The 17,377-nt window shown below is 46.9% G+C and overlaps 1 protein-coding gene across 3 annotated transcripts; it reads left to right on the top strand.

Annotated features, from left to right (window-relative positions):
• Nucleotides 1-10,043: 10,043 nt before the first annotated feature.
• MARCKS (myristoylated alanine rich protein kinase C substrate) lies at nucleotides 10,044-17,168 on the top strand. 3 transcript variants are annotated; one of them, XM_054630569.2, is made up of 3 exons: nucleotides 10,044-10,179; nucleotides 12,575-12,747; nucleotides 13,842-17,168. In XM_054630569.2, the coding sequence occupies exons 2-3, from the start codon at nucleotides 12,649-12,651 to the stop codon at nucleotides 14,592-14,594; spliced, it is 852 nt and encodes a 283-aa protein (XP_054486544.1). In that variant the 5' UTR covers nucleotides 10,044-10,179; nucleotides 12,575-12,648; the 3' UTR covers nucleotides 14,595-17,168. The 3 variants fall into 3 exon arrangements, with proteins under 3 accessions (XP_054486544.1, XP_054486542.1, XP_054486541.1); XM_054630567.2 differs by lacking the exon at nucleotides 10,044-10,179 and adding an exon at nucleotides 12,125-12,333; XM_054630566.2 differs by lacking the exon at nucleotides 10,044-10,179 and having other exon boundaries at nucleotides 12,126-12,747.
• Nucleotides 17,169-17,377: the final 209 nt, after the last annotated feature.

Below are 17,377 nucleotides of genomic sequence, written 5' to 3' on the forward strand. Positions count from 1 at the left end.
CTGCATTTCTATTTGCTGCAACTGTGCAGAGAAGGAAAGATGATCTCAAAAACCTCAATGCTACCTGTTTTCTCTGGGCACTGGAAGTCCAACTGCACATTCAGTGATAATTGTGTCTTTCCTATTCCTCTTTTGTCTTGAATTTTTCCTGCTTTTACTAGTGTGGAGGTGCTTCATACTTTCTGCTCACAGATTTCCAGACCACCCATGAATGTACTGCAAATGCTATTGTATGTACAAACTTCATAATGCTTAAGAATACAAAAAATTCCCCTGATTATGCTTCATAAAATTTAGATTTAAAGGAAAGCATTTCTTTAATTTTTTTTCAGTAATATGAATGCAGTATTAGGCTCATAAGCATTTAAATGAGTCAGATGCTTTATTTGTTGATTTCAGAAATTTTTCTTTTAGATGAATGAAAAATTTAAACTGAATTGATTCTGAAAGAAATAGTGCTGAACACAGCCATATGAAAAGCAATCTGAAAATCCTGACGGGGTAAAGAAAGAGAAATTAAAGTGCCCATGATATACGTGGGGCTAAGAATGAAAGATAAATTGTTCCTTGCACGTGCTGTATCAAGCCAGTTGTTGCTCCAAAGCTCTTTACAGGCTTTATGCCCACACACTGCCTGAGCTGCACATCCTCCCTAGTAAATCTCAGTGAGATGCAGAAAGGGGAACTCTGCTCAGGCATTGCCAAGATTAAAGCACCTCAGAGGCTTAAATTTGCACTTTTTCTGTCCTTATGCTAACTGATAAGGCAATGCCAGTCCACAAAGATAGGCCTGATCCCACAGAGATTTCAAACTCAAAATAACTACCAATAAATCCAAGGTGGAAAAATAGAAATCAATGGATTAACCAGTCATTTCTTTGCACTGGTAGTTGTAAAAGCAAAGAAGGGGTTTAAGGAAGCATACAAAAGAAAATAATAATACATTTTGCAGAGTTCCTTATAAGCATGAAAGGCAGTATGGCAAAAAGGACATAATTGCCACACTGAAGACAAAAAAGGGAATAATAGAGGCCAGCATAATGAGATAATTTGAGGAAGACACAAAATTTCACCCCTCGAATGTATACTTTGCTTAGCATGGTATGTCCAGGAAATGAAAAGGGACTAACTTAAATAAAAATGGGGAACTGGGAATGAGACACTTTAAGAAAAGAGAACCATAAATTCTGTAAGAATAGCTGCTATAAAAAGGACATTTACATGCTAAGAAGGAAGAAATAAAGGATTCAGCTGAAGATTGTCAAAATAGCTCTAAGCCAAATGTGAAATAGTTTCCAGTAATTCAGATGCCTGCTGGGCAGCCAGGTCCTGGGCTGTCCCCTGCGAGGGGAGCACTCGGGGGTGCTGTGGTATGACACTGGCGTGTCCTCCAGCCCCGTATGCTCTCCGTGTCTCACATGCCAGCCCGGGAAAAGGAAGCGGATCGTGGGGGAAATCGCCATCTGCTTTTGTCAATAAAAGACCGCATGTGTGCCTTGAGCCTAAACAGACTGAAGGCAGCCTTTTATAGCTGCATGGGGGGAAACAGGAGACCTTACAAAAGTGTGAGAAAGTATAATTTAAAAGGAATAAACAAAAATTACTGTGACACTGCTTCATCTGCTCTGTATAGACTCCAACACAGTATCACAGAAAGCATGGGAACTTATAAAGGCAGGGGTTCACATTAAACCTGTGATTTACTCGGTTTCTGAGTTCCTAGTTTCAAGAACATTATTACAGATATTGTTTTCTCACACTTTAATGTAATTTGTACTGTACAGGGGGAAAAGATTGTAAAATTTCTCTTTCCTATAAATGTGTACAAAAGGCATTTGTATGCCTCGTTCACTGAAAGCACCTCACAGTCTTTGGTGTATTTATACTTCCAAGGCACATAGGCAGGTGTATTAATTTCCACATTCCATAAACCATTTAATGGAGGCACAAGATCTCAGAAATACAACTTGAAACTAAATTGAGTATAGCATAGCTAAGGCAATACTGAAAACAATATCACAGTCTGAATCACATAGAATCACAGTGTGTCTGTGATAGGAAAGCATTTCTGGAGATCATTTACTCCAATCCCCCTGCTCAAGCAGGGCTGCCAGTTGTCCAGGACTGTGATCAGATGACTTTTGAGGATGGAGGCTTCACAGCCTCACTTTGGCAACCAAGGGAATGCTGGCTTGCCTACAGTTCACCAGATCCTTCTTTTTGGCCTTCTCACTGATAGGATTGATATTTTCTCCCTTCCAGTCCTTGTGATTCTGCTCTAACCACGGCAATTTTTCAAAGATAACTGACAGTATCCTTGCAGTGACATCAGACAGCTCCCTTAACACTTGTGGGTGCCTCCCAGGGGATCCCATGGGCTTGGGTATATTCAGTTTGTTTAAATGTTCCCTTCTATGGGCTACTCCTCCATGGAGGGTGAGTTTTCCTTTTTCCAGACTTTCCTTTTGATTGCAGAGTCTTGGTGTTCCTGCAGGCTGGTCTGAGCAGCAAGCACAGAGGTAAAGAAGGCATTCACTGTCTTGATCTTTTCTGTATCCCTTGGCACCAGGGTCCCTGCCCTCATTCAGCAGCAAGCCTACATTATCCCTGATCTTCCTTTCGCTGCTGGTATGCTTGTAGAAGCCCCTCTCATCCCATATCAGGCTTAACTGTAGGTGAGATTTAGCTTTCCTAATTACATCATGGCAGTCTGTGTCTGCATTGTTCCTGCTTCTGCCTCTTGCCTTCTTCCTTTTACAGTCTGAGCTTAGTCAGGAGATACCTGCTCATCCACACAGACCTCCTGCTGCCTTTGCTTGACAGTGGCTTTGTAGAAGCTTGGGTACAAGGGATGTGTGTTTGGCACCATAGACACAAAGAGTTCAAGGCAGAAAAATATTCTTTGCCAAGAATTGAAGCCAATTCATCTGTGCTTATATCCATGTCTGCTTCCAATATCCACAACAAGCTATACTACAACTAGTGCCCTGACCCAGTACCCTGGGCTGCAGGGCAAATATACCTACAGAAACTTACCCCAATCACAGAGGCAGCGTAGAAATATGGACAAAAATGCCCCCATCTTAAACTAGCTTTTTCACCACTAACTCCTAGCAGGAATATGAACACAAATGCCCCAGTCTTTAACCAGTCATTTCACTGAGAACTCCTCCTGTCTCTTGCATTATATATATATATATATGCTTTTCTAAATCAAACAGCTGAATTTGTAATCATTAGCCCATTTGTTTTAACAATCCTTAATTTACTGCCCTGAAGCCTGCAGCCCAGACTGTGGTTTCTTGTAATACTGGTGACAAAAAATGATCTTTGAGTCCCTATTCAAAAATCAGTATATGGCTTAAGGAATATTTATGCAACAAAATTCTAAAGCCACTGTTAAAAACAAAAACAGTGGCTTTAGACTTTTGTTGTATAAATTTTCCCCTCTATTACCCACTTCTTACATAAGGAGGCTGTATCAACACCCTCAACATGCAGACAGTAGTTTTTGTTACTTATTACACTTAAAAAGGTCACTGGCATCCTACATACCCATACTCCCAAAGACAAGTGAACTCATTGTATAAGTAAGGTGAACTCTTCTACCAGTTTGTAGACATGGGCATGAACTTAATCCTTTGCACAGGTTACACAGAATAATAAAAGATCCTGAGTTGGAAGGGACTCACCAGGATCACAGAATCCAAGTCCTAGGCCTGCACAGGACACCCCAAGAATCACACTGCTGCAGTGCCCAGCTACCCATAAGGTAATTTCCTAATATCCAACCTAAATGTTCCCTGACACAATTTCAGACCATTCTCTTAGGTCATTTTCACTGGTCACCACAGAGAAGAGATCAGTGTAGCTGCCCCTCCACTTCTCCTTGTGAGCAAGTTGTAGACAGCCATGAAGTCTCTCCTCAGTCTCCTCCAGGCTGAACAAGCCAAGTGGTCTCAGCCACACCTTGTATGGCTTCCCCTCAAGGCTCTTCACCATCTCCATGGTTCTCCTTTGGATGTTCTTTAATAGTTTTATAACCTTTCTATAGTCTGGTTCCTGGAACTACACACAATTACAATGAAAAGCAAGGTGCTAAAACACATAATATACATAAAATAAAATTTTTCTAATATGAAAATGTATGGTCATAATATAAAATAAATGTGGTGGGTATGTAATATCAGAATGATACTCTGAATAGTATAAATCATTCATTGTGAAAAAAAAAAAAAGAAAAAAAAGATTAAAAATCTGAAAGTCTAAAAGTCAGCTCTCTCTCTGTTGATGGTTTACAAACTGCAGCTAAATACAAAAAGGCATAGATGAATTTTGATTGTCCAAACTCAAACTGAAAATTTAAAGCCATCAGGAAGTTCCTGAATTCATCAGACTGGACCCAGGATCTGTAGCTTTAAAGTATGATCTGCCACTGCTGTTCAAAATGCCAGGAGACACAAGAGGCAAGATGTGTCCCCAGAGGTGTGCAAGCAATGGACCATATCTCACCTTGGCTGTCCTTTCTCCAAAGCACTTCAGAAGCACCTGCTCAAAGGCCTTCCCTAGGGAAGCACAGAGGAGATCTCTGCATGTGTGATGTCCAGAGCAATTGAAGCCTGTGTGGACATTGACCTACCTGCACGTGAAGGACACCTTGTCACATGTGAGAGGAGAGGCTATGGCATGCAGATCTCTCTTTACTCTAAGCTGTGCAGCTGACTTGTCTGGCTGGAAACATGACAGTGCCAGGGCATACCAGCTCTCTGCTCAGTGCTCCACTTTGCAAAAAAAAAAAAAAAAAAAAAAAATTATTTGAAGGCTGAACAATGAGACAAAACAGGATAATGACTGTATATTGAAGTCATTGGGTCAAACTGCTAACACTGGACCATGAGGGCCAGTCCTTGCTTGCCCTAAGAGCTAGAAACTAAAAAACAGTAACACTTTCTGAAGAGTAAGGAGACCAGAGGCAAGCTGTCTCCCACTCCCAGGCAGGCCTGCAAAGTAATTAGACTGCAGAATCATGCTCAGGTTTTGGAGCAATTACTATGTAATTCTCCATGCCAAAGAGTAACTCTTAATTCCTTTGCTGAACAGCTTCAGCGAGAGAAAATGGAAACATTTGTGCTCACATTTTCTCATCCTAGAACTTCATGGGAAAAGCAGAGGGAGGTAAATGAAGGGATTCAAATTTTCTTAGGTGGGAATTAAAGCCATGCTTCCTGGATGAAAAGGGACTGCCTCTTAAGCTTTGAAAGGGGCAAAAGCACCTCACGGCAGGGAAGAGGTCAGAATGCTGGCTTCCAAGTAAAGGGATACACTTCTGTACAACCAAGTACAAGGAATCCAAGTCCCTGAGACCGGCACAAATGCTTTGTATTTCCTATTTGTGATGTATTTCTGTATAGCTGGGGATTACATCACCACTGGTATAAAATCTGTGCCCTACTAGCTGTGACAGTACATGTCACATACATTTCTGCCAAGCTGACTGGGATGCACTCTGTTTATTATTAATAATAAACATTATTAATGTTTATTCCAGCTACCGGAAACAAACAGCCTTTCTGAGCTGAGTGTAACAACAAAAACAACACTCAACAACAGCAACTTGTACTGGCTTAGCCTTTTGCACCTTGTGGCTGCAGTGTGTTTTTTCAGGCACTGAGAATCATAAAACCAGACTTAGGGTACCAGCCTCTACCTGCCAGCTGGGCAAATTACAGACTTTGGCACTTGGCTTTCTGCCATAGCCTGAGCCCTACAGAGAGCCTAGGCACTTGATGTGGAGGCTGTTAATTCCACAACCCAAGCCCTTGTTTGATTTAACCCTAAATTAGTTTCAATTCACAACAACTAAATGCCAGGAATCTAAATCTCTGAGTCAAGCTCAAATGCTTCCTATTTCCTATTTTAGACAGACTTCTGTTTAGCTGGGTCCATCAGTTTCATTTCACATTCTATGACACTTTTCAGCATAAATTTACATTATTCTACTCTTATGTAACTCCTGCCCCTCCAAATCTAGCTGGAGTTCAGAAAAGCCAGGCTGGCTGTAGCCACACGACACAAAGTAGTCATCATTAAAACACACGTGGTGTTCTTTCAATGAAACATGACGAGACATCACCTATCAATGCCATTCTAAAAGATACCTGCTCATCAGGTATTTTTCACTTAGATCACTCTTCCCAGAAGAATTGAGAGAGAATCAGGAAACTGGAAGCAAGCACAAGTTGCAGAGAAGGGGGATTGTGTGAGGCTGCTGAAGCAAATGTCAATGGAACTGAAGCTTAACTTCATGCTCAATCAGGTTATCACCTGCTTGTCATCACTGCAACATGTCTGGCCACACCAAGGGTTGCAAGAAGCTAAACCAGCAGGAAACTGCCCTTCTCTGCTCAAAGAGATGGGGGGTGGGGAAGGGTTGTGGGGAGAGGAGAATGGAGGAAGGGTATTGGGGAAGACAGAAAGAATATTTTTCTGCTGGTTTAACTCTCCAAAATGACTTATCAGGAGGTCAGAGGAAAGCCCGGGCGCACACAATGGAGGGAGTGGAACTGTAGGGCCAGAGCACAGGAATGAAGGGAGGAAAGCACTGCTGCTGCATTGCCTTACCCTGTGTAAAGCTGTGACTACAGTGGAGCAGTATTTGTCCTTAGAACTGAAGGTTATAAAGTGATTACAACTCTCCACTATCTCTATTTTTTTTTCTCCACACCCTGCTTAACGCAAAGGAGCCCTGATGCCCTTTCTTTGCTGCTGAAATGGTGTTCTTTAAAGAAGAATCAGCACATAGCACAGCCCACTCTTTTAGTGGTATACTCACACCTTCCCTGTTGTTAGTTATTGTGACTTGCTGTGATTGCCCTTAAGGGAGGGGCTTGGGATTTACATAGAGCATTTTTGCTTTTGTATCATCTAAGAAATCTTTGATTGGGTTGGGCTGGGTTGGGTTTGGTGTTGGTTTTCTTATTCTTGATTTTACTTGGGGGATTTTTTTCTTCCCAGAAGTAACCAGCCTCATTACTTGATGCCAGTTATCCAGTTGGTTGACAGATATTTTTTTATTAGCTGTGATAGAGACCAGCTGTATGATACTTTTAAAATATATAAGCTCTGTTAAGCTTTCAGTTTCCCAGCACACTGGACGTTCAAACAGTCTGGATCCTATTTAACAAACATTGTTGAATGTATTCAGTTAATAAAAGCTTGGCAAATATTAGTAAAGGACTTGTAATGGTTGTGAGTGACATAAAGGTTAAAAGCTTTTTATAGCATTTCACCAAACTGGAGTAAAGCTTGAAGAAACTGATGTGTCAGTGGGAAATCTCAGCACAGATTCAGACACCATGAAATTCTCATTTTTATGAAACTGGAAAAGATGCAACAAGTCTGCATATCTGAATTTAGTTTTGAAACTTTTAACATTATTTACCTCATATTATCCTGTTCCCCTGTTACCAGAACTGTCCCACTTTGAAAGTTCCTGTGAAAAAATGATGTTTTCTGTCCTATTCTTGTCTATTATATAGAAACACTGTTTGTATATAAGGACCAGGACAAGAGAAGAAAGGACTTGTGGTAGATGAACATATAGCAAATAATATATCTCAGAGTAAAATTTGATTATCATTTTTTAGTTTGCTTGCTGCTGTCTCTGCACATAGGAAAGATCTCTGCACACCCCAGGACCCAAAGAGGTTTCCCAGCACCTCCTCAGAGCTCAGGTCAGCCAGGAGAGAGTCACAATGTGAACACTAGAAAGCACACACTGTTTCAGGAATTCTGTAAACATTGGATTCCTGCTCCCAAAACCACTTGTAGATTCACTTTCTTTAAAGGCTTGTCTGGACGAGGATAAAGGTGCATTAAGAAAAAAAAAAAGGTGTCAGTGAAAACTTTTAATTAACGTGTTTTCAGATTCTCAGTGTTGACAGGGTGTGTTGCATTTTAGTGCATTTGCCAGCAAACAAGTTAAAATACATTTGTGTCCCAACTATGCGTGGCAAGTTAGGACATGTTTTTAAAAGTTTCAAATTTTAACAGGAGTTAAAACATGTTCATGATTGTGCTTTTACCTTAGCAGAGTGTGAGTGTCACTGATGGGTTTTTCTGGGACTCGAGTAAGAAGCTGCCATACCGGTGGGGAGCTGTTATTGAGCTGCTTTCTCCTTTCCCTGTCAACTGTCAAATGAAAATACCATTTCATTTACCTGTATTTCAGGAACAGATAAAATTAATGTCTTAGGCAATATTGGGAAAAGAAAAAATACTGGGTATAAGTGAGTTGGGAGATTTGGCAGTAGCTGCAGGAGTCAGAAGCCATGCTTTCATAGGGTGGTAAATTGCAGCTTCAGAGTACCTGATGTAAGGTCAGGATTTCCACAGCCACATAACCCAGAGTGTGGCACCACATTCAGCTTTCGTTCTAGTTGTGGCCAAATACTTTTCAGGAGCAACTTTACCTCAGCTGCTCTTGGGCCAAAAGCTATCAGCTTTTTTCCTAGCCTCCCCACAGAACGTTAGTGCAAAGTTGACATAAGCACTACATACCACACTGAATACCTGGCTAGCTTGACAGGAAGGTTTGTGTTTATGCCCAAAGTTGTGGCTGCAAGGCACAGATTTATTATTAATGATCATGAAGTCACAGCCAAGAGTCAGTAACACAGTCAGCTGCAAGGCTGATCTGCTGGGCAGCCCTGTACGAAGCATTTTATCATTCTACACCTCAGTCTTCCACCTTCCCAAAAGGTTGAGGATGAAAATACCTCAGGAAAAATGTGCTGATTGGAGTCACCTTTTGGAAGTACTGCAAAAAGACAACTTCATCTAGAGGGTGCAACTCATTATTAGAAATCTGCAGTGACAGAGCCCTTAAACCTTTGGAGGAGCAAGGGGAGGCAAATCCTGCTCCCCTGCCCCCCCCCCCCGGAGAACAGCTCCCCAGCCTCGTCTCTTCTTCATTTTGGGGCTCCACAGAGCTGTCTCTCAGTTATGGTTGTCATGTTCTTAGAAATATCACTACACATGACACAGGGGGGAATATGGTTTTTTTTGCTGACACAGCTATTGTGGTAAAAGCCTTAACACAAATTACAATTAAGAATATTGTATTCTGCACAAATACACTTGACAACAGTACCACTTTTTTCAGACACTAAATCTCCAACACCTTATACACAAACAACTTTACACTGGTGCATCCTTGCTCCTGACAGAAATTCTATGACAACTTTTTATGTGAGAGGCACAGCAGAAAAGTGTTATTCTCATCTTCGTAACTGATTAGTCCTGTTACAAAAAACTAAGGGGGTCTTTCTGTCTGTCTGTCTTTTTTGTCTTTCTCTTTTCCCTCTCCCTGCCTCTTGGAAGGAGATTAAAAGACCAGGAACTTGAGTAAAGTACAAGTTTAAGAAAGAGGAATCTCCCCTCCAGCGTATCTCTTAGCTTGGTGTGTAAAGGTGTGGTGCGACAGGGAGCAGCCTGGTAGCTGATGGGCTCAAGAGGTCATTCGAGGGGTTAAATCTTGTATTTTCACCCTACGGTCAAGGGTTTGGGTCAGAGATAGCTGTCCAGGTTTTAACTGCACTGGGACTGTCAGAGGGACCATACATATATCCCAGATTTCCTGAGCTTGTCCAGAGGCTCTACAGAAGAACTTGTGGAACTAAGTACCTACAGTAAGATCAGTCAAGACTTAGTCTTTTTTACTTTCTCTTTTTCTTTTCAAGTTGTAAAAGATTGAAATGGCTGAAAAACATATCAAAAGCATAATGCAAAACACACCGTCTAAACTCCAAGTCACCATGTGAAATTTTCCAGTGATGCTACTCTGAAATTCAGACGTAGCTACGGTGGAAAGTAGAAATGCATATGCCCGTGCCGGTGAAATTGCATATACCCGCTGAGGATGGACAGGTGCCTTTTGATACTGACTGCGAAGTCTTGTCATGGTCTTCCACCAGGTCTTCTTAGGTGATCTGTTACATAAACCAGTCTAGAAAGATAAAAACCCAAACCACCACCAACAAAATCACGACTTCCTTAATATCCAGATTAAAAGGAGCAGCCAAAACACAACGCGTGCAGTTGAGAAGCGGGGGAGGATCCCGAAGAAGGAAGCAGTCCGGCTGGCCGTGCCCCTCGGTTGCGGTGCCGTCACGCCATAAGGTGAGCCCTCCGCAGCTCGCTCCATCCCTTCTGCCGCCGGTGCCCGCTGCCGCACACCGCTCCACCAGCCCGCCCGGGAGAGGCGGCAGCCGGCAGATCCCCGGAGAGCGGCTCCCGCCACCGCGGCCCCCGGAGCTGCCGCCGCGGCGCCCCCGGCCACGACCCCGGCCCCACCCGGCCCCGCCGAGCCCAGCCCAGCCCAGCCCCGCAGCAGCGGGGCCGGCGGCCGCAGGTGACGCCGGGGCGGGCAGAGCCGCTCCCGCCCCGCTCCGCTCCCGATCCCACCATGGAGGCCCCGCCGCCCCCCGCCGTCGCCAGGGAAACCGCCCGGCGGCGCGGCCCCGCCGAGGGAGCCCCGGGGCGCGGCGGCGGCAGCAGCCTCGGCACCCCCGCCCTGCCGTGGGCGGTCACCCCGGCAGGGCCGGCGGCCGCCCCCCGCCCCGGGGCTGCGGGTGTTGCCTGTGCGGGCACGGGTGGGCGTGGGGGGCTGCCCCGGGGGAGCGGGACGCTGCTGCGCCGTGCTCGGCGGGGCGGGCGGCGGCCGCCGAGACAAAGGGAGCGGCGGCAGTGGCTGCGGCGGGGCTGTGCGTGAAATGCGGCGGGAGGGAGGGAGAGGTTTGATCCTCCTGGTAAAAAACACCAGCCAAATGCCCCTTTTTGCCCCCCCAAGAAACGAAGTGATCCCCTCGAGCGGTTGAAAGCAACCGGCTGCCCTCGCCGGGGTTACCGAGAGGCGGCTCTCGGCGTCCGCACGAAGCCCACCGATCCCGCCAGCCCCGGCAATCCATGGGGAGCGGGAGGTGGGCGGCTGAGCCGAGCCTCCCCGCTCCGCAGCCCTTCATTATCGGAATCATTTTAACATCCTTGTTTATAAACAAGAGGCGTTCGGAGGAGATTACCCGACTATGGGAAACGATCGTTCTGACGCTCGTTTCTGCTCCTTAAAAGGGGATGGGGGTGCCGGCGAAGGGGGAGGGGGTCTAGGCCAGCCTTCCCCGCATCGCGGCACGGAGGGAGGGAGCCGGCCGGCTCCCCGCACACGCCGCCCCCTCCCCCGAGAAAGGAAATCACTCGGGTCCGTGATATTTCGCCCACCCCAGCGCTGATAAGCGTTCCAGATCACCGTTAATTCGCATGCATTAGTTTCGGGTTACATCTTATTCGAGGGTTTAAATTTAACGTAAATACACACTCGGGGCTGAGGTTTGGGAAAGCGTGAATGTTTCCCTTATAATGTCGCTTCGCCCACTACTTGAGTGCATGGAAATGTAATCGTGAAGTGGGTCACCGCCTCAGAAAATACTTTAAAAACACAAATCAGGAATAATCAGACAGCAGAATTTAATTAGAGCCGTAGGCTAATCACAAAATATTTTATTCCAAGCCAATATCGCTATGGGGGAGGGGTCCGTTTCTGCTCCGGCAGCGGCTCCTGCTGCCGCTGCTTTAGCGTTTGCAACATCTGGCCTACAGACCTACTAATTTCGACTCGTGATCTCGTTCGGCGAAACCCGATCTACGTGGTTCAAATACCTTCCAAATTGGGGGCGATTTAACAATCGCGACCAATTAAACCCGGGGAAGAAAAGAAAAGGGGAAAAAAAAAAAAACAAAGGAAAAAAAAAAAAAAAAGAAGCAAGCAGCAAATCCCCTCCTTCCCTCGCTCTTCCCCGCCCGGGGCTCGCACACACTATCTGTTGCTCTCTCACGGCGGCAGCAGCGGGCGGGGGCGTGCGGCGGGGCCGGGACGCTCTCACTCACACTCGCACTCGCACTCACCCGCACGCCCCTCGCACCATTGTCCCTGCCCGCCCGCCCCGCTCTCTCTCTCTCTCGCTCTCCCTCGCTCTCTCGCTCGGGGTGTTTTGTTGGCGGCCCGGCGCGGGGCCCGGCGCGCCCGCCCGCGCCGCGGCGGAGCGGAGCGGCACATTCATTATCGGCCGGGGGCCGATTTCAAACCGCTGCCATCGCGGCTCCATTGTTCGCCGGGCGGGCGGGCCCCGCCCCCCTTTGTGCGCGGCGGCCGCGATTGGCCGGCGCCGGGCGGAGCGCTGCCGTCACCGCTCGGGAAGCCCATTCATCTGTGCACTTGGGCGTTGGACTCCGCATCTTATTAGCAACCAGGGAGATTTCTCCATTTTCTCCTTGTCTACAGTACGGCTACAAATCTGGGATTTTTTATTACTTCTTTTTTACTAAACTTGGGCTCCTTTTTTTTTTTTTTTTGCTCGACTTTTTCCTCCCTTTTTTTCCCCTCCCTCCTGTGCTGCTGCTTTTTGATCTCTTCAACTTTAAATTTTTTAAAAGGAGTGCATTATAATCGGTTCTGTTCTCTCTTCTCTTTTTTTTTCCCCTCTGGTGTGTGTGTGTGTTGCTGCTGCTGCTGGTCGCCCAGTATTTATACCAACCCAACGCTCTTTGTTTCCCCTCCTTTTGGATCTGTTGAGTTTCTTTGTTGAATAAGACAGCATGGGTGCCCAGTTCTCCAAGACCGCTGCAAAGGGCGAAGCCTCCGCCGAGAAACCTGGGGAAGCAGTGGCTGCATCTCCATCCAAGGCGAATGGACAGGTAAAAAACGAAAAGAAATTTTTAAAAATATTAAATCTACTCCTTTTTTTAAGCCAACTTCGACGGACTCTCTTTCGCATCCTGTTTAATTCTTCTTCCTTTGATGCCCCACTGGCACATTCAATGGAGAATACGGTCGATCCTTTTATCTTTGCAACTCGAGGCAAAGGAATAATTTCTTTATTTTGGTTAAACGGGCTCGGCTTTGAATGATTCCTTCCTTTATCTTTCCTGCGTGGGGGGCGGGGGGGGGGGGGAAGGGGCACGGTTCTTTCTTTCTTTCTTTTTTTTAAATCCCTCGTGTATTATGGTGGAGCGTCCCAATAGCTCGTAAACGGAAGGATCTTACAAAGCTTGGCTTTTCTGCCCGCTTAACCTCCTCCCGAAGACACTCGGTGCCTCGCGCGGAACGCCTCTCGTGGCACAGCCGGACGGCCGCGTAGTAGCGGGGCCCGGAGCCCCCGGCCAGGAGGCTCCGCGGGCAGCCCCCTCGGCGGGAGCGCGGGCCGGGGGCTGCGCCGCCCGCCCCGTCCACGGCAGCCCCGCCGGGGGCACGGCAGCCGCGGGGCACGGCTTTCTGTCACCCACCCGCGCCCCCTCCCCACGCGTGAGCCGGGCTGGCAGCGGCGTTGCGGGCAGCCACCCCCCGCCGCCCCCGCAGCTGCCGCCCCGGGCAGCCAGCCGCGCTCCAGGCGCCCGAAAGATGCAAATGCGGCGTGAGTGGGGAGGGGAGGGGGAGGCGGGGGGCGCCTCGCCGCACCGCCCGGGCGCAGAGGGGCCGCGGCGGGCGGGGGGCCGGGGCCGGGCCGGGCGAGCTTTGTTCGCCTTCCCCGCCCCGCGCCGCCGCCGCGGCTTGGACGGGGCGCGCCGAGGGCGGGGGAGCGCGGCGCGGCCGCGGCCGCCGCTGCGTGGAGCCGGGGCGCCCTCTGGCGGCCGCCGCGCGCTCCGCCCGCCGCTGGGGGCGCCCGGCCCGGCGAGAGCGCGGGGCTTCGAACCGCGGGAAGCGGCGCGGCCGGCGGGCGGGCTGGGAGGGCGGCGGCGGCGCCCCGCGACCCCCCCGGGCACCGCCGGTAACGCTGGTCCTTGTCTTGCAGGAGAACGGCCACCTGAAGGTGAACGGCGACGCCTCCCCCGCGGCGGCGGAGGCGGGCAAGGAGGAGGTGCAGGCGAACGGCAGCGCGCCCGCCGAGGAGACGGGCAAAGAGGAGGCGGCTTCGTCGGAGCCCGCCTCCGAGAAGGAGGCGGGAGAGGCGGAGAGCACCGAGCCGGCCTCCCCGGCGGAGGGCGAGTCCTCCCCCAAGACTGAGGAGGGCGCGACCCCCTCGTCCAGCAGCGAGACCCCGAAAAAAAAAAAGAAGCGCTTTTCCTTCAAGAAGTCCTTTAAGCTCAGCGGCTTCTCCTTCAAGAAGAACAAGAAGGAGGCCGGCGAGGGGGCCGAGGGCGAGGGCGGCGCCGCCGCCGCGGCGGCGGAGGGCGGGAAGGAGGAGGCGGCGGCCCCCGAGGCGGCGGGCAGCGAGGAGGGCAAGGCGGCCGCCGAGGAGGCGTGCGCGGCCGGCAGCGCCGAGGCGGCGAAGGAGGACGCGGGGGACTCGCAGGAGGCCAAATCGGACGAGGCCGCCCCCGAGAAGGCGGCGGGAGAAGAGGCCCCGGCATCGGCGGCGGCCGAGGAGCAGCAGCCGCCTCAGCAGGCAGCGGAGGGGAAGGCGGAGGAGGCGGCGGGCGCCGGCGCCGCCACGAATGAGGCGGGCAGCGGCGAGCAGGAGGCGGCCCCCGCGGAGGAGCCGGCGCGGCAGGAGCCCCCCGCCGAGAGCAGTCCGGAGGGACCCGCCGCCGAGTCGGCGGAGTAGTCAGCGCCGCCGCCGCCCCTCGCCGACGGACTTTTCTTCCCCCCTGTTTGTTTTTGGAGTGGTGCCAGGTACTGGTCTCGGAGAACTTGTCTACAACCAGGGATTGATTTAAAAGATGTCTCGTTTCTTTTTTTTCTCTCCCCCCGCAGCTCCCATCTCAAATCGTTATATGTTGCCGCCATTCCAACGGGCGGAGGGGGGCTCCCCTCCGCCTTCCTCTCCCATCCTTTATATTTTGGTTTTTTTGGGTTTTTTTTTTCATCAGTATTAATGTTTTGTTTTGGTTGGTTCGGTTTTTTTTTTTCCGTTGGTTTTTTTGCTTTTTTAAAATTTTGTTCGTTTATTTTTTAATTTCATACTTTGCAACTCTCTTCATATTATAAAACTTTTGCCGATCGGTCTATGGACATGCCCATATATGAAGGAGATGGGTGGGTTCAATAAGGGATATCAAATGAAGTGACAGGGGCCGCAGTGGGGAACCCGGGGCGCGCAGCCCTTGCCGGGAGCGCGCCCCGCCAGAAATGATGTAAGGGGTTAGTCTTTTTTTTAAAAGAAAGTTATTACGATGTATTTTGTGAGGCAGATGTTCTATAAGGTTTACAACACTACAAGTCTTGATTAAGAAGGAAAGGAAAAAGGAAAAAAAAATAAAAAATAAAAATCAATACCCAGATAAAGAGATCATAGTCTTAGAAATTCATTTAAACCATAGGAACTTTTCACTTATCTCATGTTAGCTGTATCAGTCAGTGATTAAGTAGAAATACAAGTTGTATAGGCTTTATTGTTTATTGCTGGTTTATGACCTTAATAAAGTGTAATTATGTATTACCAGCAGGGTGTTTTTAACTGTGACTATTGTATAAAAAAAACAAATCTTGATATCCAGAAGCACATGAAGTTTGCAACTCTTTCCACCCTGCCCATTTTTGTAAAACTGCAGTCATCTTGGACCTTTTAAACACAAATTTTAAACTCAACCAAGCTGTGATAAGTGGAATGGTTACTGTTTATACTGTGGTATGTTTTTGATTACAGCAGACAATGCTTTCTTTTCCAGTTGTCTTTGAAAATAAAGGAAAACCTTCAGATGCAATGTTTTTTTTTTTTTTTTTTGTGTAGCATCTTGTCTATCATGTTTTTGTAAATACTGGAGAAGCTTTGACCAATTTGACTTAGAGATGGAATGTAACTTTGCTTACAAAAATTGCTATTAAACTCCTGCTTAAGGTGTTCTAATTTTCTGTGAGCACACTAAAAGCGAAAAATAAATGTGAATAAAATGTATAATTTGGTTGTCTTTCTTTTATGGATGCTCTGGTAGCTTAAAGGGTCTAGTCAGTATTGCCTAAATTTGTACAGAGACAGTCATGTGTGCTGTTAGCACTAGCTTTGAAAAGTACCTTCCTGGATCTTGGACTCTGTAATACTGTGCATTTTACAGAGAAAGTGTGCAGTGCACCAGGTAATTTGTAGGCTTTTCTGGCTTTGAAAAGAAGACTGGAAGGCAGTCTGAGCATGTAGTGTATGATTCTCCTGTCCAGGCTCCATCTTGCTTTTAAGACCAGATGTATCCAGTGTATGAGGATCTTGCCTCTTGAGGAAAATAAGATTTCATTTGAATTGCTTAGGGTGGGGCACCGAAATTTTTATGCTGAGTTGCTTAAAAATTAAGCTCTTGAACAGATGTCCCACTTTGGTCTTGGTATGCTGGTCCTGATTTGGTACCTCGATGATTGTCTTGAAAACTTTAGCCTGGAAGGAGAAGGGGGAAACTAACACTGCCATTCTACTTAAAGTAATTAAAAGCAATATTTTCTTTTTTTCCTCAAGTGCTACTCCCAAGTACAGGTGAGTTTCAAAACAGATTTCAAAGTTTGTCAATTTAAAAACAAAAATTACTTGGTGCTTGCCTTTAATTGTTAAACTTTTTGGCTAATTTCCAGCATATTGCTCAGGGCAATTATGCCTTAATAAAACAGTTCATGTAAGAAAAGCAGCAGTGGTGTTTGGAGGGTGGAAATTGATTCAAGAAAGTGTTGCTTCTAAGTTTATAGGAGAAAGTTTAGTGTTACACTTATTTGCTTCCACCATTTTCAGCAGAAACTCTTTGGAAGCAATTATGATTCATTTTATGAGAAAATGGCACGTTAGCACCTTGTTCCCTAAAGAACAAAGCCTAAACTGAATGAAGTATAGTAGATTTCCTGCTGAATGCATACTTCTTTTTGTTTTGTTTGGGTTTTTTTGGTTTGTTTTTTTTTTTTTTAATTCAGCTGTCTACCATTTTAACTTTGGCTTGTATGTACTCTAGTTGCCCTGGTATTTCTCTATAACTTTAGAAATGTATTGAAACTATGCTATAATTGCTGAGGGACAAAAATAAATGGATGTAAAACAAGATCCTCCACACCAGTGTCATTCTTGGAGTACATGTCTTTGAAGTCTAGTACATAACTGCTTTGCTAAGGGGTTTTTATAACATGGCTGTAAAAACCTGTTCTGAGACGCATAATGTCTTGGCCATAGAGTCAATGTCTCTTTTTAATAAATATATATATTTGAATCCAAGGATTCTTAAAGAGCAAGTCTGAATTTCTTCTTTTTTTTCTTTTTTATTTTTTCTTTTTTTGTCAAAATGTGTATGTACATATGAAGAAAATGAATGCTAGTAAAGTTCTTTTTCAGATTTTTCTTAACCTCTCAAGCTTTCATGTTTTTTTCCTCACTCAGCTGGTGGTTTCTGAAGCACTTCCTATTCCTGGGAGTGCAGAATTGCT

Source organism: Agelaius phoeniceus, chromosome 3 (assembly GCF_051311805.1).
Source record: "Agelaius phoeniceus isolate bAgePho1 chromosome 3, bAgePho1.hap1, whole genome shotgun sequence".
Classification (NCBI taxonomy): Eukaryota; Metazoa; Chordata; class Aves; order Passeriformes; family Icteridae; genus Agelaius; species Agelaius phoeniceus.

Bases quoted from the DNA above. Each gene is read 5' to 3' on its own strand.
- MARCKS (XM_054630569.2), top strand. From the start codon at position 12,649: ATGGGTGCCCAGTTCTCCAAGACCGCTGCAAAGGGCGAAGCCTCCGCC. The intron at 12,748-13,841 runs GTAAAAAACGAA...CTTGTCTTGCAG, and splicing joins CATCCAAGGCGAATGGACAG to GAGAACGGCCACCTGAAGGT.